General features: G+C 41.9%; 1 protein-coding gene across 3 annotated transcripts in view; it reads right to left on the bottom strand.

Annotated features, from left to right (window-relative positions):
• LOC138841309 (protein FAM76B) overlaps nt 1-23,728 on the bottom strand; it is a 41,283-nt gene extending 17,555 nt beyond the window's left edge. The window contains exons 1-10 of one of the 3 annotated variants that reach the window (XM_070041986.1): nt 23,514-23,728; nt 23,072-23,136; nt 22,303-22,357; nt 21,241-21,396; nt 19,159-19,367; nt 16,156-16,203; nt 15,895-15,975; nt 15,113-15,248; nt 12,004-12,105; nt 3,052-5,608 (exon numbers count right to left, since the gene is read on the bottom strand). In XM_070041986.1, coding sequence (XP_069898087.1) covers nt 5,519-5,608; nt 12,004-12,105; nt 15,113-15,248; nt 15,895-15,975; nt 16,156-16,203; nt 19,159-19,367; nt 21,241-21,396; nt 22,303-22,357; nt 23,072-23,136; nt 23,514-23,600 — 1,029 coding nt within the window. In that variant the 5' untranslated portion in view covers nt 23,601-23,728 and the 3' untranslated portion in view covers nt 3,052-5,518. Of the gene's footprint in view, nt 1-3,051; nt 5,609-12,003; nt 12,106-15,112; nt 15,249-15,894; nt 15,976-16,155; nt 16,204-19,158; nt 19,368-21,240; nt 21,397-22,302; nt 22,358-23,071; nt 23,137-23,513 lie in introns of those variants that run through there. The other 2 variants (XM_070041987.1, XM_070041988.1) reach the window with 2 other exon arrangements.
• Nucleotides 23,729-24,384: the final 656 nt, after the last annotated feature.

Here is a 24,384-nt window from a genome sequence, read left to right as displayed (position 1 = left end):
ACATGACCAAAGCAATAGACTGAAGGTGACCAAAGCAGTAGACTGAACATGACCAAAGCAGTAGACTGAACATGGCCAAAGCAATAGACTGAAGGTGACCAAAGCAATAGACTGAAGGTGACCAAAGCAATAGACTGAACATGACCAGAGCAGTAGACTGAACATGGCCAGAGCAGTAGACTGAACATGGCCAAAGCAGTAGACTGAACACGACCAGAGCAGTAGACTGAACATGACCAAAGCAATAGACTGAACATGACCAGAGCAGTAGACTGAACATGACCAAAGCAGTAGACTGAACAATGACCAGAGCAGTAGACTGAACATGGCCAAAGCAGTAGACTGAACATGACCAAAGCAGTAGACTGAAGGTGACCAAAGCAGTAGACTGAACATGACCAAAGCAGTAGACTGAACATGGCCAAAGCAGTAGACTGAACATGACCAAAGCAGTAGACTGAACATGGCCAAAGCAGTAGACTGAACATGACCAAAGCAGTAGACTGAACATGGCCAAAGCAGTAGACTGAACATGACCAAAGCAGTAGACTGAACATGACCAGAACAGTAGACTGAACATGGCCAAAGCAGTAGACTGAAGGTGACCAAAGCAGTAGACTGAACATGGCCAAAGCAGTAGACTGAAGGTGACCAAAGCAGTAGACTGAACATGACCAAAGCAGTAGACTGAACATGACCAGAGCAGTAGACTGAACATGACCAGAACAGTAGACTGAACATGACCAGAACAGTAGACTGAATATGGCCAAAGCAGTAGACTGAAGGTGACCAAAGCAGTAGATTGAACATGACCAAAGCAGTAGACTGAACATGACCAGAACAGTAGACTGAACAATGACCAAAGCAATAGACTGAACATGACCAGAGCAGTAGACTGAACATGGCCAAAGCAATAGACTGAACATGGCCAAAGTCCATTATGCCAACATAAGAAAATCACCCCTTTGTACAATTGCACACACTTCATTGAAAAAAATGAAACCTCCTTCCCACTCCTAATAACCAGTTTCTAAAAGTTACCACTAAGACGTCAGTTAAAAAACAATCCAGGTAATGGTGCTCATACTTCTGCCCCTAACCATGTGAGGCTGACATCAGGAAGACCAGGGTACGAGGCCAGACCTCAAATGAAGTGACCAGGAGGAGCATAGTTTAGGCAAAAAGCAAAAATGACCAGACAAAAAGACTGGAGGTGTGGCTCAAGTGGTAGAGCTCCTACCTTATAGCAATTAAGCCCTAAGTCCAAACCCCAGTACTACTGCAAGAACCCCCCAAATGTGTGTATGTGTGTGTAGCTCTACCCTACTTGTGGAGTAGTATGCCATAGTTGTTAATTAACCACTCCCTTATCGGTTTTGATGATCTTCTGATTTCTGATCATTGCTATTACAAATAACCTGCATACCGATGAGCAAGGACTTTGGATGGGTGGTACTGAGACTTTACTGCAGGGTAGCTTGCTAGGAAGGTGCTAAACCACTGGAGCCATGACCCCCCACCCCGTCCTTATGCATATAGGCTTTTAATACTTCCAAGTGGATGGGGCTAGATCTTTAGTGATGGAATTGTCAGGTCCAAGTATGAATGTATATGTACATTATTCCGCACTTCAATCAAAACACACCTTTGCAGTAACTATTGTGCTGCATCTTCGCTTGATAACTACATTTGCATTTTTCTTATGAAGTATCTATTTACTTCTAGGGTCATTTTATGAAGTTTTTTGTTTGTTTTTTGATTTTGGTCATGGGGCTTGAACTCTGGGCCTGGGCGCTGTCCCTGAGCTCTTTTACTCAAGGCTAGTGCTCTACCACTTTGAGCCACAGCTCCCTTTCTTGTTTTCTTGTAGACTATTAGAGTAAGTTGTCTCATGGACTTTTCTGTCTGGGCTGGCTTTGAATGTCAATACACAGATCTCAGCCTCCTGAGCAGCAAGGATTATAGGCATGAGCCACTAGCATCCATTTAAGTTGTCCTTGCACTTAGGAGTGAGTCTCTCCACTCTTAACTCTCTACGATACACTTTCTGTGGAACGTGATTAGCACAGCACGTCTGGTAGAGCCCTACCTACTGGCATCAAACGTGAGAGGAAGACATAGCTTTTCAGATCACCTACAAGCTCAACAACGGAAAAACCTCTGTGCCGCATGTCAGGTCATGAGTAAGAATAGATTTTTCTTGGTCCATATACTCTTATTTTATTCTCAGCTGCCTAATCTGACACAACTACACACACACCTCTTGAAAACAGTCATTTCTGCAGTAAACTTGCTGCATGCCATGACACTGATAGCCCATTTCAAGCTATTTTGGAAAATAAGATGTTAGCCAAAGTCAGTACACTATAAACTTAGAGAAAATAACTGCTAGTTTCCTTAAAATGTAAGGTTATCTGGTCTGAGTCACAAATCTGGTGCTGAAACCTGTCCCTACCTTCCTAAGGGGGTGCCACATTCCTCCTACACAGCCTCCCCTCCTTCTCTAGCTCATGCTTTTTCACCCAGCCGTTTCCTGTATTTTTGCTTCCAAAGCTTAAATAATTTATTTCCTCCAGTCCCAGGAAAATAACTGTTGTATTAAGACAGACTGAATGGATAAGAAAATATTTCCTAATGGTTAGCCTGAGCCATTTCCTTCCTGTCACCTTGGAACTTCATTCTGGGAAAAAAGAAGGACAGGTGCACAGTAGGCTCGGTAATGGCCTCCAGTGATGCCTGTGCTGGAAATCCCTGGAGACCATGGACACGGAGTGTTGCAGGGCTGTGCAGATATGCTGAGAGGTTTCCCTGCTCGTCGGGTGGGCCCAGCGAGGCCCGAGGGTCCGTGGCAGATGGCCAGGGAGACATAAAACGAGAGGCCGGGCACGGACACACAGGGCCAAGGGGCAGTGGGCTGCGTAAGAACTTCTGGCCTCCAGGACTGTGAGGACAGCTCTGCTTGTGGTTCCGAGCCAGTGAGCATGGGATACTTTGTTGCAGCAAAAACAGAAAACTAATACAAAGCATTTGACAACGTTTTATTGTGAAACATTGGATTTAGAAAAAAGTACAAAAATGTCAACAGTCAGATGTGTACAAGTACAGTATTTTGATCATCTATACATGTGAACAGCTTAACAGGTTCATTGCAGAATGCATATTTAGACCAATACAATCTAAAAAGGACTGCAATATTCACAGGCTATTAACACATAAATAACTTGAGCCAAAATGGACCTCACTGGTAAATGCTAATTAATCGCAGTAATCAGGCTAAAAGCACAATACAGCACACTACAGTATCTTCTTACATTTAAAGAGTATCAGCTCATTAAGTCAATATACTGGGACTGGGACTCAATTACTAGTTTATACAGCTGCAAGATTTTGTTATAAAGTAAGAAAATGGAAAAAAGATAGGGTAGTTAATTAGAGCTAAGTACCATGGAGCCCCTAATGGATTTAACCTTAGAATTTACAAAGCTTAATGAATTAAACTAGCTTTTTCAAGGTTTTTGCTAGCTAAAGGGGAAAGGGTAACTTTCTTTTGTAGCATCTCCAACAAGGTATAAGAACTACTACAATTTATTTTAGAACCACAATGATCCCTGTGGATTGACAAAGGGTATTATAAACCCAGAATATAAAAGCTTACAAATTTTAAAGAAAAGTAATGATTATCTTGTGAAATTAGTGAATCTTGAAAACATTAAAGTCCATGTTAAGGCATTATCAATCATGGTTGAAAGCAGTGAATTTAAGATTACTTATGTGAAAATTTCATAAATAAGCATTACCCACCATGTTTGATAGTAGCAAATTTAAGATTACTTGTGTGAAGATCTCATAAAAATAGCTGGTTTAGTTTTTCCAAATCTGACTGATTCAATCATACCATTTCTTGAAAATCACCCCAGATGATGTGTTTCCAAACTGGATAAATATTCATTATCATTATAATAAACAACTATAAGTAGTCTACTGAAACATGAATCATGTTAAAAAGAATTGATACAATCACCATGTTTTCTTAAGAAAGCTTATCTTTGATATGAAATTCGCAATCAACATTTGTCTAAAAAGGAAACCTTCAAAACTGAGTAACAGTGTACTTCAAACAATTTATCTCTGTCCACAAATTCCTAGAGGAAATCTTTTGATCTATACAGTGTATCTAACAATGCCTGAGGTTTTAAAATAGAACTGGTTACTGAGTAGCATATCAATTTCCATTACAGACTGAAAAAAACTAGTAACTTCATATAATCTATTCCACATTATCTTGGTTCTATTGATAAACTTAAAGACTCTGAGGCAATTTTATTAGTGCCTGAATCTTACAGAGGTTCCAATTTATACAAAGATAAGCAGATTAGATTATAACAAGTTATTTAAAGTTTTGCAAGTCTGCAAAGCATACAAATTAAGTATGATGTATATATAAATATTAACTTAGATAACCACATAATATAGAGAAAGCAGATATATGAATCACTGTAGAAGCCAATTTTTATATAAAAAATAAAGCAAAACATGGAACATAAAATGACATGAAGCTATATAGCCAAAAAAAAAATAAATTTACTAAATCTTTAGAGAAGCATCTCAGCGTAATTAAATGAATTCAATAGCCAACTGCTTCCCTTATCACACACACACAAAAAAAGCACAAAATCTAGTCTATATGCATGGTCAGTTCTCAATATGCAACCTCAAACACATTACTAGCAACTTTGATTTCTTTTTGAAATAGGCTTTTGTACATAAGCATTTATATACAAACATTTATTAAACATGATTTTAAAACAAACTATGTACAAAAGATCAGCATTCCTATAAATAAAAACACTGGGTGGCAAAAAGGCACTTGTAAGTAAAAATCTACAGTTTTTACAAAACAAAAACACATTTTACCTTGGGTATTGAACAATAAACATGAAATCCTATGCCAGTAATGAAAATGCTAGGATATTGACATTAATGTTGTAACTTTTAAAAACATATGTACATATATTCTGAAGTCCATTTAATAAAGCACCATAATTCTCTCCTAGTTCATGTAGATACAAAGTAAAAATACAATTTTTCCCAAACCAGTGTTCACATTTTCCTTGTTTAAATGTTTTGTATTTCTAAACTGAAAACTTTATCTGAAATTAGCATAGTGTTAAAGAAAACCCAAAACACAAAGCCCTGCTGCTATGACTTCTTAAAACCAAATCTACTCTGTTATTTATTGCATTTTATAAAGAGCACTACTCCATTTCATACTATTGCTGGCAAAAAGTTTCTGGATATCAAATAATCAAAGTTACTTCAAACCAGTTGAAGCTTTATTTGAATGCTTTACAACTTAAAAAAGGCTATACATCAGTTACAAAAGTGAGTAGGAAACACACCAATTCATCTGGTGTGCAAAAATATTTTTCCACTACACAGAATTTCAGGGCTTCACAGATTCCTTCCCCACCCTGCCCCAAATTTACATTGTCAACAGAAACACTAAACAAATAATTTTTCAAGGAGATGTTAGTATGCTTCCACTTTTGTCAAACTTTTTACCCTTTGACAATGCTGCAACCTGTTTGAGTAGTTCTCTGTTTTTGGCCTGTGAGAGACAAAAATTCAAGGTTTAAAAAGACTGAAGTATTACTAAGTGCCATGGTGAAAGAAGAGTACTACTTTAACATCTCTTTCCATCTATGCCTCAGAAGATCTCGCTAAAACACTGGAGAAAATTTTATATTGGCTTATTGGATCTCTTAGTAAACGTCAGTAATATGCTTTTTGTTTCAAATCAAAATTCACCACCATCCTCATTAAAAAAAAGGCAATAAAGTGTATCAATTTAAAAGGTTTAAATTTTTTTTTTTTTTGATCAGTTGTGTGGCCTGAATCCTGGGCCTGGGCGCTGTCCCTCAGCTCTTCAGCTCAAGGCTAGCACTCTACCATTTGAGCCACAGCACCACTTCCGGCTTTTTTCTTTTTGCTTATGTGGTGCCGAGGAATCGAACCCAGGGCCTCAGGCATGCAAGGCAAGCACTCTACCACTGAGATACCTTCCCAGTCCCCTAAAAGGTTTAAATTTTAAACCAGTCCTTTACCTTAACACACAAAAACTATTTAAATAAGATGAATTTTGTAATTAAAAAAATTAAAGAATCAATCAAGGGCACAATTGAGAAGACTTTTTCAGCAAGCTGTATCAGGTCTTTCTACTGTCTTGTAAATAAAAAGCATCAGAAATTGTTTTTGCAAGAATTATTTACTTTGATTAGTTTGTGAAAAGCCTCTTCTTGATAAGTAATTTTTAAATGGTGTATGTTTTTATCTTTAAGTAGCTGTGCAAAGGAGTTAGTTAGCATCCAGCAAATCAGTGTATAAGTACAATGCATCTGATTGACAGCCCTCTCTCAATCTGCCCAGTGTGTGGTACAGTGTGCTCACAAGGAAGCTTGGCTTTTGCTTAAGGCTAGCTTTACACTTGAGCCGCACCCCCGGCAGGCCCCTTCCTGGGTTGGACTCAGTCTTGTACTTGCCCTGAGCCACGCCTCAGCCCTGCTATTCTGTTTCTAAAGTGCATATCAGACCCACGCTTTCTGGTTTTATTTCTGCTTACTTGCCTTAGTTTTTACTGTTTTTATGACTTAAGCACTGTTTTTTTTTTTTGGGGGGGGGGGGGTCCGGTCGTGGGGCCTGAACTCTAGGCCTGGGTGCTGTCCTTCAGCTCTTCAGCTCAAGGCTAGCGCTCTACCACTTGAGCCACAGCGCCACTTCCGGCTTTTTTTCTTTTTGCTTATGTGGTGCTGAGGAATCGAACCCAGGGCTTCATGCATGCAAGGCATGCGCTCTACCACTGAGCCACCTTCCTAGCCCATTAAGCACTGTTTTTAATCTCATAAAATCTCATTAGGTATGCTGGCCCCTACTTCTCTGTCAGTGGAGAACTTGGGTAAACATTTTCATAGTCTGACTGCCTTTGTTATGCAATACAGTATCCCAGGTGTGGAAGCTTCCATGAGAATCCCTTCTGTGTACAATACAGACGATCGAGTGAGCGTGTGCTAAATCTGTGCCAAAATGTGAAGAACGATAATAGTTCAGAAACAGACCACTGCTTCAAAAATAACAACAGCGTTGAAGAAACCCTCTAGCTAAAGTTTGGAAACCATTTTACATCACAACAGATTTCAAAATCATTTTAAAAAACCATTTTAAACATATTTCTTTTATATAAAAGGAGATTCTAGCCTGTTTTATAACAATTATTTGCCAATATTATCTTTATATTTTTCATAGGACTAATATTCTCTAAATCTATAGCTTCTCACATAATTAAAATCTCTTGAATCTATTTCTAATGTCCTCTAAAAATTCTTAGAACAAAAGCGTAACAGATAACAGTGTAACTGCCAGTCTTCCAGGGACCACTGATTATGTCTGCTGAGAAAACAGACTTAGTAGTCATGATCTTCATTCTCTACCCTAATTGCAGCTTTCATATGTCCAGGAAGCTGTCTTCTGTGGATGTCATCTTTCCCTGGCTCCATTCTCCAAGCTCTTCATATTGATTCTGATGATTTTCAAAACTTTTCATACTAATACCCACGACTTCCAAAACCCAGGTCTCGCAGTGCTATCTGGCTTGATTCTCTGTCCCCTGCCATTTTCCAAACTCTTCATATGATTTCCAAATCCTCAGTGCTGTTTCATGCATGCAATCACGTCACATTTTTTTAAAGATCTGAATACGGTTTCTAGTCCATAGCAATCGAATAATAAAAAGGGGGTAATTTTCAATTTCAAGCTCAATTATGATTTCAAAGAACAATCTGAAGTTGGATGCCGATTGCTCATGCCTATAATCCTAGCTACTCAGGAGGCTGCATTCTGAGGATTGTGGTTCAAAGCCAGCCTGGACAGCAAAGTCTGTGAGACTCTTATCTCCAATAAACCAGCAAAACCCCAGAAGTGTAAGTATGGCTCAAGTGGTAGAGTGCTAGCCTTCAGCCATAAATAAAGCTCAGGACAGGGCCCTGAATTCACACACACAAATCTAAAATTCGAGAAGGATTTTTACCTTGCCTTTAAACAGAAAAACTCAGAAGACAAACTAAGTGACTGGCAGCTAGAGGTGTCGAGTAGCACATTCATAATCATTCCATTCATTACTTAGCTGACCAGATCTAAGGGATGTGGTTTAAATGTTTCCATTACTTGTTCATGTAATCTAGAGCTAAAATAGGCCTACTGGCTAAAAACAGTACATTTAAGCAACACACACTTCAGAAAACCAAGCTATGAACGGCATAAAAACATTACACCAGAAGCTAGGCAAGATGGCCCACGCCAGCTGCTTGGACAGCAGGGCCCTGGAAGACAGCAGTTCAGTCCCTGGGGTTCTGAGACTCATCTCTATCACACACCTGCCATCTCAGCTAGTACAGAGCTGTGGGTAGGAGGACTGTGGTCTGAGGCCGGCAAGGCCAGAGCAAAAGAGGGGAGTGGGTAAGGAGCAGCCAGCAGAGCGCACACCCCACAGACACGCCAGACACTTCTACCAGATACTCCTTAAAATCAAGAAGTTGGACTTATTATTTTTAGCTCTGTGGTAAATTATAAAGAAAAAGCCTTTAAACAGTGACCTGCTGTTAAGTGGATATAATATGATTTTAACTCATTGGGGTTATAATGCAATATTTAAGTAAATACATATTTGTTTTTATCCTAGAAATACAATTTTGTCACACAGCCTACAAAAGTCAGTAAAAACCCACTAGAACTGCCAGTCAAACGGGAAGAATATTGCAATAAAGAATTAGGTAGATCCTGACTTCAATCTGGCTGTGCAGCATGTTTTGCTATGAACCCTGGAGGTCTCCTTTGTAAAAGGAGCTCCAGATATATAAAACACCTACTGAGCATTTAAATGTTTCCATTTCCCTGTAAGCCACTTACCTACTAGATGAGCCTAACTTTAATTCAATAGTCTTGATATTTAGGGGGTGCAATTCTAGGATAGTACTTACTCTCAGGATTAAGAGTTTAAAAGGTAGCTGGGCGCTGGTGGCTCACGCCTGTAATCCTAGCTACTCAGGAGGCTGAGATCTGAGGATCGCGGTTCAAAGCCAGCCCGGGCAGGAGAGACCGTGAGACTCCTATCTCCAATAAACCACCAGGAAACCGGAAGTGGCGCTGTAGCTCAAGTGGTAGAGCGCTGGCCTTGAGCTGAAGAGCTGAGGGACAGCGCCCAGGCCCAGAGTTCAAGCCCCACGACCGACAAAAAAAAAAAAAAAAAAAAAAAAAAAAAAGATTTTAAAAGGACTGTGTGTTCCAGGACAGCAGATTCAAAAGTATTAAATGATTATGTTTACTTGTTTCAGTAAAAATCTTACTAGCACCAACGGCTGCTAAAGGGAGTGGACAGGATGGCACTGAGCCGTGACAGAGAATCTTTAGCATAAAGAAGTCATAAAGAAGACATAAAGAAGTCTTCTGAGAACAAAGATAAAAGAGAAGGCTGAAATAACTGAACTAGTGGGAATGAGTGCAGAGAAGGAAAGAGCTGAACTAAACTGGAGAAAGATGTCAGGACAAATGACTAAAGGTTTTCCATATCATGGGCCCAACACTAAAGTCACTGTAAGGTCCAAGTAAGAAAGTATGTGGAGTACCCCTTCCTAGGTAAGTATCTGGGACTATGAAACTTCAGGATCAAGCCAATACAAAGAGGGTTCCTTTGGGGCTGCAACTTGACTTAAAAGGCAAAAACAAATTGCTCTTTTCAGTAGTAGTTCTTACTGTTCATAGGTATTCTGTGATTAAGCTCATTCTGTATTTACTTCAGAGCTTTGATTACAAGGCATCAGAGATCAGGAGGAAGATGATATTTCAGGTAATCAACATCCTAAACTTAAAAGTACTACCTGCAAGGTGGATGAGAACTATACTTACTAAACAAAATTCCCATGACAATACTGGCAACCTCTCAGAACAGAGGGTAGACAGACATTCCATAAAATGACCCCTCTTTGATCAAAGTAATTTCCAGATTGATTTTTTTTTTTTTTTTTTGTCGGTCGTGGGGCTTGAACTCTGGGCCTGGGCGTTGTCCCTCAGCTCTTCAGCTCAAGGTGAGCACTCTACCACTTGAGCTACAGCGCCACTTCCGGTTTTCTGGTGGTTTATTGGAGATAGGAGTCTCACGGTCTTTCCTGCCCGGGCTGGCTTTGAACCGCGATCCTCAGATCTCAGCCTCCTGAGTAGCTAGGATTACAGGAGTGAGCCACCAGCGCCCGGCTCTGGATTGATTTTATGAGAGATTCTTGTTCAGAATCTCTTTTAATAAGAACAGGTTTAAGACAGGTTGGCTGTCTGTCTCTTGAATTTCTCATGAAGTTACCTCTACTCAATTTAAGGTCCTTGCAAAGATATATGCAGAATAGAAAACCACAAAATAGGAACAGCAAATATCCCTTGGTGTTATTAGAATTTAAAAAAACAGAAAAACTTAAAAATGGGACAGAATTAACACCTTTCTTTGAAAGCTGTAGTGTTCCCTTTACTCTGAAATCTGCAAAGACATCACCCAGGCTAAAAATCTCATTCAAACATCTAAGCGACAGTCAAGGTGGGGAGCTGGCTGGATGGTAAAGCCCTTGTCCAGTGAGGACCCGGGTTTGATCCACCGCATCAAGGAGAAAAGAAGAGGAGAAGAGAAATAACCTCAAACTTGTTACTGATGTTACTCAACAGATACTCCATGTGTCAGAAACATGTAACACAGTTCAGTTTATGGAGAGTTAAGTGTTGGATGCTCACCATCCCACATACCAGATATGGGATCCACCCTGACTCAACTTCACCCGACTTCTTTTTGAATGTTTACAGCTTCCTTCATAGACGGCGATGCCTGAGACTCAGTGGAGGACGAGCCGCGGGCAGAGAAAGCACTGCCTGGCTTGTTGCAGAGGTCACAGGTTCAGTACAACCTGTGACTCACAGGGCTGCCCACAGCCACACCTGCCCTGACTGACACGCAAAGATCTGCCTCCATGTCCGCTGTCAGAGCAATCACTCCCGAAGACCTTCCTTTCACGTAAGTCACTCAGTGTTTTTGTTTTTCACTCACTGTACACAATCCAAACTACTATCTCCTTCTGAAAATTCATTTGAAGTTTAGGCAAAAGTGTTCAGCATTAATAATCACTTTTCAGGTGATTTCAAACAACAATTTTTTTTTTTTTTTTTTGTCGGTCGTGGGGCTTGAACTCTGGGCCTGGGCGTTGTCCCTCAGCTCTTCAGCTCAAGGCTAGCGCTCTACCACTTGAGCTACAGCGCCACTTCCGGTTTTCTGGTGGTTTATTGGAGATAGGAGTCTCACGGTCTCTCCTGCCCAGGCTGGCTTTGAACCGTGATCCTCAGATCTCAGCCTCCTGAGTAGCTAGGATTACAGGCGTGAGCCACCAGCGCCCGGCCAAACAATTTTTAATGGTATCAGGATTAAGAATATATAAAAGTCAAAATCAAAACTGAGATAAGATGTGGTGGCCTACACCAATACTCTAAGTCAGAAGGCAGAAGAAATCAGATGATAATGGTTCAAGGATAGCTAAGGCAAGTTAGCAAGCCTCCTTAACAACCAGCAAGTAGGGCAAGGTGGTGTGTGCCTGTAATCTCTGCTACATGGGAGGTACGGGCAGTAGGATCTAAGTTTGGGATTGGCCTAGGCAAAACCAGGAGAGCCTATCTAAAACATGTATTAATTTAACAAGCGCAGGGGAGGGGGGGGTGGCTCAAGGGACAGTGTGACTGTCCAGCAAACCTGAGGAGGACCTAACTCAAGCCCCAGTCTCTCTCTCTCTCCCGCTCTCTCTCTCTCGCTCTCCCTCTCTCTCTCGCTCTCTCTCTCACACACACACACACCTCCCCCCCAAATACCAACCTCTACTGCCCAAATTCAGTCCTCTGAGACTAACATGTTATATAAATAATATCATTTACCTGAAGTTGTTCTACGGTTTCTTTATGAGCTTTTTCCATACTGTTCATCTTTGTTCGTAAATTTGACTCTTGATACTGAAAGTCTGCCTTTAGCTCCGTTAACTGAGTGATCAAAAGAGAAAGGACGTTATGTTTACATGTACATACACGTGTGTACATATATTCACACACATGTATCTGCTCATGCACACAATCACTGTTTTAAGAATGCTTCATAATAAGTGTACATTCACCATGAAGGCAAAAGATGTTCACTATAGTTTCCTAGGTAAAGCACCAATTTGGTGAAATGATGAATTCTGTCAACTATATTCAGTTTGTATTTTTATATTGTAATACCTGGCAATCAGTAAAACTTTTTTTTTTTGGGGGGGGGGGGAGGTTGGTCATGGGGCTTGAACTCTGGGCCTCGTTGCTGTCCCTCAGCTCTTCAGCTCAAGGCGAGCACTCTACCACTTGAGCTACAGCACCACTTCTGGTTTTCTGGTGGTTAATTGGATATAAGAGTCTCATAGACTTTTCTGCCCCGGCTGGCTTTGAACCTTGATCCTCAGATCTCAACCTCCTCAGTAGCCAGGATTACAGGCGTGAGCCACTGGTGCCCGGCTCAGTAAAACTTTTGAGAAGTTGCCTGTTTTGCTCTGGTTTCACTGCCTAGTGTTTGACAACCTGGTATACCAACAGAAACAATGGCTAAAATCTTGGATAGCACGTCAAAACCTGTACTTCACATTAGTAAGAACAAAGTAAACATTTAAGCTGATTTTGGGTTAAAATAACCCTTCATAGATAAAAGATAAAGCTTCAGAATGTATAAAAATGATAGATTTAGCAACCAAGAGCTGCCTTATTGTTTCTAAATTATATCCAGGATTTGATACACATCACAAAACCATTTTTATTTGTTTACATTTTATTTTAGCTTGTCCTGGGGCTTGAACTCTGGGCCTGAGCACTGACCCTGAGCTTTTGTGCTCAAGGCTGGCACTTGAGCCACACATAGCCACTTCCAGCTTTTTGTGGTTATTTGGAGGCAGGAATTTCATGGGCTCTTTTGCCCAGGCTAGCCTTGAACCACTATTCTCAGATCTCAGCCTCCTGGTAGCTGGGATTATAGGCATGAGCCACCAGCACCTGGCACAAGACCATAATGAGAACAAAGCACAGAGATCCAACTAATATGAAATGAGGATAAGGTGGCTACTATGAAAACCTAGACTAAATTAGATAAGGTAAAGATCAGTGATTTAAGGAAGACTGAAAGACAATATTTTACACATATAATTGACATACATAAAAGTACACTATCTCGTGACTTTCAACTAAAAATAAGTTATCTAATTTCATTATTAGAACCACACAGAAATAGCTTCGGGTTATTTTTAAAAGTATGTGTTACCAAAACTGAGGAAGTTTGGTTTTTTTTTTCTGTAAGTACTCAATCCTAGTAAAGGAATACATATAATGTCAAAAGTCAGTGCTTTACATTCACCTTTCCAAATCAAAGTTTTGTGCTTATCACCTTCAAATTCAACTCAATTTTCTCTCTCTACATTCTGTCTGTATGTTCTCTATATTCCTAGACTGAAAGATGAATTCACATTAGAGCAACCAACATAATTTTTCTATTCACACACTGGAAGTTGCCCCCAGACCATCAACTCTGTGTGACAACTGCCTTTTTTATGTTTTGCATTCTAATAATCTAGTGTCTGGCTCTAAAAGTCACTGAGTGTGAAACAGTGCAGGAAAATAACAAAGTTGTCATACATTTATAAGAAAAAGCTACTGGCATATAGCTGTTTCAACTTATAATTATTTTCCTTAGAGCACTATTTCAAAACCTCATTATTGTTTTAAAAGCAGAAAATGTAAACTGCACAATAACAAAAAATCATTTGAACAATTCAATATTCTACAACTCATTACAACTTAGTTTGGAAATTATTGTTGCTTTTAAGGAAGTGTGGCATTTTGTTTAGCTTTTCCAAGGTTACTTGATCTTGTGAACAGAAATATTTAAGACAGCGCACAGAATATATTTCATAAATGCCAACTTAAAAAGTGTTAATAGAAGCATAAACCTGTGTGTGTGTGTGTGTGTGTGTGTGTGTGTGTGTGCACACGCGCGTGCCAGTATTGGAGTTTCAACTCAGAGCCTAGGTACTGCTTTTGAGTTTTTTGCTCAAGGCTACTTACTGCCCTACCACTTGAGCCACAACTCTACTTTTGGCTTTTTGGTTTTGAACTGCAATACTCAAATATCAAATTTCCTGGGTAGTTAGGATTGCAAGTGTAAGCCGCAGGGACCTGACTCAGTTACCCTATTTTCTACTGTACAGCCACTGCTAATATTTACATGTTTAATTCACTTCAAGTAAACATTAAAAAGAAAAAGAAAGAAAAAAAGAAAACAAGCTCACTAACAACCGATGTGTGCAAAATTGTAGTACAAAAGTCCTTAAATGTCAGAAGAGAAAGCCAATTCAAGTTCTGCTAAGGATACACAGAGGCATACAATCCCTATGTAGATTTATAATTGTGCCTTCTGGGTATGATGTTGAACACAGCACTACACCGTGTAGACCATAAGTAGGCTCTGTATACCAGAACACCAAGATACCAGTCAGGAGCTGAGGCGGATACCCTGCATGCTCATTCAGACATTACAACCTTTTCACAAAATAGTACTGATACTTTTACTTTTAAAATCTGAAAACTGAGGCCTAAAGACAGAAAGTACTCTGTCCAAAAACACATAGCCAAGTGTTAGAACTGGAGTCTGGAGTGGAGTATGACTGGATGACACTTGCTCTATATGCCTGCCCACAACTCTGCCATGACGATTTCAGCCTAAGAAAACCATAAACCTGTTTGTTAGCATTTGTCTCTTCAGTAACACAGGATACGTATAATTCCTTCCTACGAAAGACCTGAGACACCCACCATTACACTATTACTTCTCATCAGTTACTGGATTCAGATTGGCCATTTTTAAATCAGAAGAATTTACATGACATTCCATTTGCATCTCATTTTAAAATTAACACAAGTCACACGATCAGTTACGATGTGAATTGTATCAGTATTTAGCAAGCCGTATCTTTACCTTTTTATCTTTTTCCAAGATGGTCTGGTCCCTTTGCTGTAGGAGACGCTTCAGTGACATCACTTCCTCTTTCAGTTGACTTATAAGGACAAAATTGTCTGTTCCCCCACTATCTGCTGACTGATTTATAGAGCTACTAGAAAAAAAAAAGCAAACCATAGTTAAGTGAAGTAGAATGCAAGTTAGCAGGTGTTCAAATTGCATAAATAAGACAATTCCACAAACATCCTTAAGGCTAATGCAAAAAAATATGTACCTGACAGATATGGATGCAACTGGCAAATTACCTTACTAATGGCACACATTACATACACCTGCAGAAATATAATTCAGTATTAGCTTTGAGGGGGTCAATACTTCTAGTGTAAAGCAATAGGCAGCCAATTTGTACAGTAACATCAGTAAACTTTTGGCTAATGAACTAAAATAAAGTCACAGAGTATTTTTTAAATATAAACATTTTCTAAGCAGGCCAATAAGAAATATTACCATCAGATGTTTCTCTGATAAACAAAGAGAATGATCTCTATTTAGACTTGCTCTCTTTTAAACCCCAAATTTATTCCCCAACTAGAAAAACATAGTTCAGTGCCACTTTCTCATTGCCAAAAGTAAGTTAAAATTGTAACTGATCAGGTTACTCTTCTAGGTGACTCAAAGAAGTCAATGTTGAAGACACTGGATTCTATTCTTATTTTTTTATCTAATAATAACTGGCAATCGACTATAAGCCATTCAACTAAGTTATAGATTTTTACAGCAGTGAAGGAATACATTTTTACCTATCTCCATTAGATGGCTTAGACTCCAATTTGGGTTTTTTCTTTGGAGTTTCGTTCTGAATTGCTGCAGAGGATTTATGGCTGAAACCAAACATTAGTTAGAGTCATTTCAGTAAAAAGGGCAGAGACATCAAGTTATTCTTACCCCTAAAATATTACTGAGCAATACTGATGTGTTTCTTAAGCATAAGTAACCAAAGTTAGAGGTATCAAATCTACAAAAATAATTTTAAATACTTTAGAATATGAAAATGTACTTACCTCTGTTTCCATAGTCCTGGCTCTTGTTCTGGGCTTAGATTGCTAATTCTGAAAAATATATAAAATGATATCTGATAGTAACATTTAATATTTACTTAATGTAATTCTTAGTAGAGTCTAATTATGTTTTCAAAACATTGTAACTTCTTTGCTCAGAGAAGTATGTTTAAGTTTTTCAAGCTAAACTAATATACTGAATAAATCATATTTTCATGGGATAAATTCTACTCTAATGACTACTAGCCATCTTAAATTCTTTAAAGCAAATATAATGAAGAGACAATTGCCTTTGTTAATCAAGACCTGTATCAATGGGTGAGGTGTACAAGCACATAATTGTAGAACCCTGTTGTAATCGTTACAGGACTGCAGAATTTTAAAGTCTAGGAATCACTAAACTTTTGCTCTCTACTACTTTATACGAAATTTTGTCCTTTTTTTGGGGGGGGGGGCGGTCCGGTCATGGGGCCTGAACTCTGGGTCTGGGCGCTGTCCCTCAGCTCTTCAGCTCAAGGCTAGTGCTCTACCACCCGAGTCACAGCGCCACTTCTAGCTTTTTTCTTTTTGCTTATGTGGTGCTGAGGAATTGAACCCAGGGCCTCATGCATGCAAGGCAAGCACTCTACCACTGAGCCACCTTCCCAGCCCTAAATTTTGTCCTTTTAAAGTTATACTACTTTTCTAATAATGCAAATTGAAAACTCGGATAATCCAATGTACTGAGAATTGTATATTTTGATGGTCACAAGTCTCTTAATTTGATCCTTTCCTAATTTTCCAAGGAGGTCTCCCTGGTCTTCTAGAATACCATCAGTACCCAGAAGTCTTGCTCAAAAACCTGGGAAACATCACACCAACAATGACCAGTGGTATAGCATCTGCTATAGCAAGTGACAGCTGTGAGTTGAAGCCCCAGTATCATAAAATAACACAATGAACTTTGTAAGCAAAGTCCAAATCCTAGGTTCTAAACAATCAGTGGAAATAGTTGGGAGATATACCTTATAATTCTAGTAACTTGAGCCACTCTATCTGTGACAATGAATGGCAAGAAAGTTTTTTTTTTTTTTTTTTTTTTTTACAAATTATATTACCATGTGCACATTAGATGGCCACATAATTACACACAAATTATGCATTAACCAGTTCTTCGAATCATTTATCAGAAACACTTAATAATTCTCACCTTACTTTTCAGAGTTGTCCATTCCTGGGTACAAACCCAGCCTGAGCCACTAGGATTGTCCATTCCTGGGTACAAACCCACCCTGAGCCACTAGGATTGTCCATTCCTGGGTACAAACCCACCCTGAGCCACTAGGATTGTCCATTCCTGGATACAAACCCACCCTGAGCCACTAGGATTGTCCATTCCTGGGTACAAACCCACCCTGAGCCATGACCACTGCTCTCTTCGCACAAACCACCACCTCTCACCAGTATTGATGTTCCTTTTATTCTAATCTACTGAACGTAGCACAGCCTGTTCATAATGGTGTCTACCCAACAAACAATAGTATCCTCTGGTTCAGCATCTTCTAAGTCAAACAGTTGCAGGTAGAAAATGTAGTTTGGTCTATCAAGATTTCTTCTCTGTGTATTCTCTGAACACAGAAGGTCTGACAACTATTTATGTACCATTCATACTGTATTATGTGCTGTAGTCTACAGATGATTTAAGGTATATGAAAACACACACTCAGGTTATGTGTGATACTATGCAATTTTACATAAGGGACGTTGGCATTTGGGCTTCTGTGGTGTCCTCAATGGTCCTGGAACCAATCTTTTGAGGATACCTAAGTGTGAATGTATTTCTATTTTTTTAATTTATTTTGGTCGCTCATGGGGTCTGAACTGTGCTGTCCCTCAGCTCTTCAGCTCAAGGCTAGTGCTCTACCACTTGAGCCACAGTGCCACTTCTGGCTTTTTCTGCTTATGTGGTGCTGAGGAATTGAACCCAGGGCCTCGTGCACGCAAGGCCAGCACTCTACCACTAAGCCACCTTCCCAGCCCTCTGCGTTTCTATTTTTTTGTTTGTTTTAGGAGGTGGACAGCTTGTCCACAAAAATTATAATTACATCTTAAAAAGTGCTTTAGGCTACACACTTAAAATATCATTACTACGTTACAACTTTGTTCCCCACTTGAAGTCACTAAGAATCAAGTACTTGAATAGTTAGCAATTTTTTAAAAAGCATCTGTTTTAGCTGGGCACTGGTGGCTCACTCCGATAATCATAGCTAGTCAGGAGGCTGAGATGTGAGGATCATGGTTCAAAGCCAGCCTAGACAGGGAAGTGCATGAGATTCATCTCCAATTAACCATCAGAAAACTGGACACTGTGGCTCAGTGGTAGTTATCGCACTCAGGGATAACTCAGAAACAATGCCCAGGCCCTGAGTTCAAAACAAAAAAGCATGTTTTAAAAAAACAAGAAATGACAAAAGCTGGGCACATATTTATAATCCTAGTGCTTCAGGAAGCTGAGATCTGAGCATTGTGGTTCAAAGCCACCTGAGCAGGAAAACCTAGGAAATGGAGCTGTGGCTCAAAATGCTAGGGCTCTAGCCTTGAACACAAAAGCTCAGGGATAGTGCTCAGGCCGTCAGTTTAAGCTCCAGGATCGGCACAAAACAAACAAAAAATAGCAAAATACCAAGGGCTAAAACTACCTCAACTACCTCAGACTCTGGGGACTTCCACAGCTGAGAGTGCACAGCATATGCAGGACGACCCGGGGAGGGAAGGCACCTTCTGAATGGTCACAAGCTTCTATTCAGAAAGCTTACCAGAACAATGCAAACCACACCAGCACCTCGTCAGCACTGGGTTTTTTTGGTTGGTGGTGGGGCCTGAACTCATCAGCATCTCTAAGGAAACACCCAGTTCCTTGATATGCCTCACAGAAAAACACTAGTTAGTTAAAGGTTTGTTCAGGCGCTGTCAGTGCTATTGGCCCTGCCAATACAATCTTAGAAAACACGCTTTCAAAACACTTACTTGTGATGGGCACTGCCATGCCGGTGGTGGTGGTGGTGGTGGTGGTGGTGGTGATGGTGGTGCTTTGAATGATGCTGGTCTTTCTCAGTGAGGGATGAGGATGAAGAATTTGAATGTGAAGATCCCAAGCTCTTCCTCTGCTCTTTTGTCTTCTGTAAAACTCTTTTGTATGATAAAGTACAAAGCCAGCATAACAACTTCCCATCAACCTTTTAAGAAAAGATTCATATGAAATTAAATGCACTCTTAAACTGGGTTTAAGTGACACTTGAAAGACACACTACTCAACTTCTAGTTGTATTTCACACACAGACTGTTGCAAAATGACAGTAAAATTATTCTTTGAAGCCAGGCGCCGGTGGCTCACGCCTGTCATCCTAGCTACTCAGGAGGCTGAGATCCGAGGATCTCGGTTCAAAGCCAGCCCAGGCAGTTAAGTCCGTGAGATTCTGATCTCCAATAAACCACTAGAAAACTGGAAGTGGTGCTCTGGCTCAAGCGGTAGAACGCCCATGCCCAGAGTTTAAGCCCTACGGCCAACAAAAAAAAAATAAAATTATTCTTTGATATATGAGTAAAAGTTTGCACAAAGGATTATAAAATTAGTGAATATATGACTTTCTTTTAGTCTTATGGCATTTTTAGTTTTGTTTTTTTTTTGTCGGTCATGGGGCTTGAACTCTGGGCCTGGGCGCTGTCCCTCAGCTCTTCAGCTCAAGGCTGGGGCTCTACTACTTGAACCACAGCGCCACTTCTGGTTTTCTGGTGGTTTACTGGCGATAAGAGTTTCACAGCCTTTCCTGCCCTGGCTTTTTACTGCGATCCTCAGATCTCAGCCTCCTGAATAGCTAGGATTTTAAAGGCGAGAGCCACCAGTGCCCAGATGGCATTTTTATTTTGAGAGACACTTGTTAACCTCTTTTCTTATTCTTCGAAGGTGTAAGTTCACAATAAACTGCTAGGAAATCTACTCTGAATGTTTAATGTGTAATTATTAGAATTATAGTGTGAACTTACAGAAAAAAATCCTAATTATTTCCAGATTTTGTTAATAATTGTCATGTTTAAAATGGTCTAGAGAATAGTGCTGAGGGGTTTGCATTTCTAAGCTCAATGTCTTTGCTGTGCCTTAGCAAAAGGCTTTGTTTAGGCATTGTCAGTGCTACTGGCCAAGGGTTCGATTAACCAAAAACATGTTCATGAAACGTGACTTTAAACACAGAACACATAGTATCTGGTCAGCAACCAGTATGTTATAACTAGACTCAAGGACCTAATCTCTCATTTCCCTAAGAAGTAATGGTTTGCTAATTCTGTGTTTGTGGCAACTTTATAGAATATAAATGCAGAAAATAAGGAAAATCAATTGTGTGTTAATCAAGGGGAAGGAGACTACCACCAAGATTAAAACCTGTAAAAATATGATCAAGTTTATGCCTTGTTTGTTTACTCCAGAAGTGCTAGAGCGGTATGTCTTACAACTAAGGTTGGAGGGGACACTGTTGGACATAGGGACCAGGCCCTCCAAGAGTGTCACCTTCGCATCCACTGAAACTGAGAGACAAATGAGACCTGTGTGAATGGGGACCAGAGCAGGAATACCACATGCACACACATACTCGTCACTAGACAGAGAAAAAACAAACTCTGGTTTTAAATAGAAGCCTGGACCCAAGGCAGACTTTGAATTTGTGCTAATATGCCACCAGGTACTTTCCACTACAGCAACTTCAAGTAATTAGCAAAAAGTAGGTGAAAGGACATAAGGACATAGTAATTTTTGTTTGAGACAAGGTCTAATTACGATGTACATAGGCTGGTCTTGAATCCTGGGCAAAATAATCCTACTTGAGCATGTGTGTGGTGCCATTAGCCGGGCAAGAATAGCTTTTAAAGTATAGCTATCGTCACTGACCAACATGAATCCTGTATTTGAAGCATGTGAGGAGGATATTCACTATTCCTACACTTCCGTCTAATTTTTTGTTTTCAGGGACCCCAAGAACAGAACACGTATTGATCATAATAATTTCTATTTTGTTATTTTAACTTCCAGAAGACCTCGAGACCGATGAAACCTACCTTCCTCTTCCCCTCCTCCTCCCGGTCAAACGCACACTGCTGTTTGCACTGCTCACAGGTCTGAGGCGGTCCATACTTTTTTTCAGAATTTGTGCAGCGCTGACACTTGGTACCAATAAATGCTGCAATTATGTTACAGTACTGACAAGGCTTGGGCTGCAAAACATAGCATTTACCTTAACTGTGACTTTTAAAGTAATGAAACATAACCAACAGACATTTCTAGGACTAATGAAACTACTAAGTTAAAATCATAATTCTCTGCTGAGTCAGTCATCTTGCCATGTTCAGAGACATTCATCACGTTTCTCTTAATTCAACCAACATTTATGTCTAGAGTCATGAAGCTATTACTTGAATAGAATAAATAAGATCATGTACTCATGATTTGTAATTGTTATATAATACAAAACTGCTCACGATAAAGGTCTCAAAAATGAAAATGAATGTATGATACTTAGTTCATGAACTCAGTTTAAAAAACAATTTCTAATTCAAAAGCCTAGGTAGTTTGTCATAGCATTTACAAAAAAAAATTAATAACCCAGTAACTTATCCTACACAGGTACAGAAAACATAAAAAGAATTGGTGAGCTTTCATTTACAAAAATTAGTGGTGTGAGAATACTCAACACTAATTATAATAAATGTATCTTGATTTTTTTTTGATATTCAAAGGATAATTCAGGAACCCCTTAGTAATAAATACCAAAAATAAATACCAATGCATCAATAACCATATTATACATGATGCAATTTGTGCTAGCACACGGTTACTAATTTTGTGAACACCTGAACAACACTGCCATATAAAATTTCTAAACCGGAGAGTTTGATTATGCAAACACTATCCGTAAGTAGGTTTTCTATGAGTTTGCTGTATTTGTAACTTTATAGAGAATACTTCATAAATTTCGTATTCAGTATACAGCACTTAAAACATCTATCTAATTTCTGCTTATAAATGTTATCATCTTCCTATTAGACTGTCATACCCTAAATACTTTCATGGAAGGCCGTAACTAGTCAAAATAACACAAAATTAAAACGAAACATACTTACTGTCCCAAACTGCTTGACATTTTGCGCACACTTCTTACAAATCGTGTTAGTTTTGCTGAAAAGGAAATTATATAGATGACCACATTTATGTAGCTTTCTGGGGTTAAATAACAAAGTTGAATTGAAGAATGAACTGAACTGGAGCAGTAAAAACACACTCTGATTTGCATGTGTATGACAAGGTTTTACTACAATGTGCATCTCTTACTAACTTTTAGTAAGTATTTTCTCTTTTTGAGACAGGTTCTAGCTGCGTTGCCCAGGCTGGACTCAAACTCACAGCACTCCTACCTTCACCTGCACGTTGCTGGGGTTATGTCATGCCCCCCATGCCTGGCTTCATCTTCCTGTCTTCAGTCTAATCCCCAAATATTCTCTGCTGCTACTACTGGGGGAAAATGACTTGTCCTCCTCCCTGGCTGCTTGTTTTCATGGGGGCTCTAACGTCTGTGTTACTCTTCACTTAACCATCTATCTCCCAGTTGGTAAAACTAGATCCCGCCATCCACTAACATCTAATTTTTTTAAGGCCCGAGAGCAGCTGTGTTCGTGTTTTTGCTAGGATCGCCTATCTCCTCGGATTCGAGTGCAGCGGCACACTATCCCACCGGGGTTTGGGTTCGAGGTCAATATTCTTTTGCCGCCACCTGTAAAATGGTTTAGAACTCAGACTTCCTGGGGCCGAATCCTAGTTCTTAGCTGCTTTCAGTCAAGCCGAGGGCGGCTTCCTGGCGTCCCTAGGCTCAGCGTGGGTTTGCAGCATACAGACCTCTCCTGCTGGAACTCTGACCGGCAGTAAGTGCACTTGACGATGGGGTGAGCGATCCGGCACTCCTGCAACCAGAGGGTACCTGCGGTCAGCGAGCCAGGCCGCCGAGGCCGGCTCCACCAGGGCGGCGGGGCCGGGGCCCGGGCCGGGCGTGACGGAGGGGCCACAAGGCCCTCACGCCGACTCCCGGGCCGGCCAAGGGCGAAGCTGCTCGGTGCGGGAGGAGCCGCAGGCAGGCACCGGTCCGGGACGGGGGAGGGAGCCGCGGGCTCGGCGGGGTCCTAGCGAGAAAGTGCAAACACGGGGGCCCGAGCTCCCGGGGACCCCGCCCGCCCGTCGCCCGCCCGCCCGCCCGCCCGGGGCCCCGTCGAGGACCCCTCCCGCCCGCCCGGGGCCCCGCCGAGGACCCCTCCCGCCCGCCCGGGGCCCGCCACCCGCCCACCTTGCAGAGCTGCTGGCCCTGCGACAGCTCCTCGAAGGGGTAGCGCTGGGTGCACTTGGTGCAGGCGTACAGGGCCGAGGCCGCCATCCCGCTCCGAGGCGGGGCCCCGCCGCCCGGCCGCGGCTCCTCCGCCCCTCCCGGCCTAGGGCCCTGCGGGCTTCGGCGCCGGAGTCGCAGCCCGAGCCCAGCGGCCGCCGCCGCCGCCGCCGTCTCCCCCCGCCGGCACTCCCGCCCCGGTCCCCCCAGCGACGCCTCCCCGGCCGCTCCCGCCTAGGCCCCGACGGCGGCGGAGGGAGACGAAGCGGGGCCCCGGACGCCGTTTGGCTGCACGGCGGCGGATCCGCTTCCTTCCCGGCCTCGAGTCCCGCTCTCTGATTGGCTGCGGGGAGGCCGCGTCACCCGGCCGCCCCGCCCCGCCCCGCGCCCGCGCGACGCCGGCAGCGCCCACAAAGGGCGGAAGGCGCTGGCCAATGAGAGCCCGACGCCCTTCACGCGCGAAATCCGCTTCGGCTCGGCCCCGCCCACGGCCTCCGCCCTCGGGCGGCCGCGCCGGGCGCTCCGCCCGCTGCGCCGGAGTCGCGCGCGCGCCCGCCCGGGGTCTGCCCCGTGCCTCCCTGGGGCCGGGTCGAAGTTGGCCCCGAGTTGGTCCGTACTTCACCTGAGAGGCGTCCCGCGCCCGTCCCGCGCGCTCTCAGGAGCCCTGATGGGGGGAGGGCGGCCGTCCCGCTCGCCTGAGCCCGGCGCGGTCGGCGCCTCGGCCCCAGGCGACGCCCCGCCCCGCCCCCCCCCATCGGGAAGTCGGCCGCGGACTCCCGGCGGCCCGCGGGCGGGCGGCCCGGCCCACCCGGGCGCTGCCGCCGCGCGCCGCCTT

Source organism: Dipodomys merriami, unplaced genomic scaffold (assembly GCF_024711535.1).
Source record: "Dipodomys merriami isolate MVZ:Mamm:240054 unplaced genomic scaffold, mDipMer1.0.p SCAF_314, whole genome shotgun sequence".
Lineage (NCBI taxonomy): Eukaryota > Metazoa > Chordata > Mammalia > Rodentia > Heteromyidae > Dipodomys > Dipodomys merriami.
Note: the sequence above shows the minus strand (reverse complement) of the source record. Positions and strands in the feature narration are given on the sequence as shown.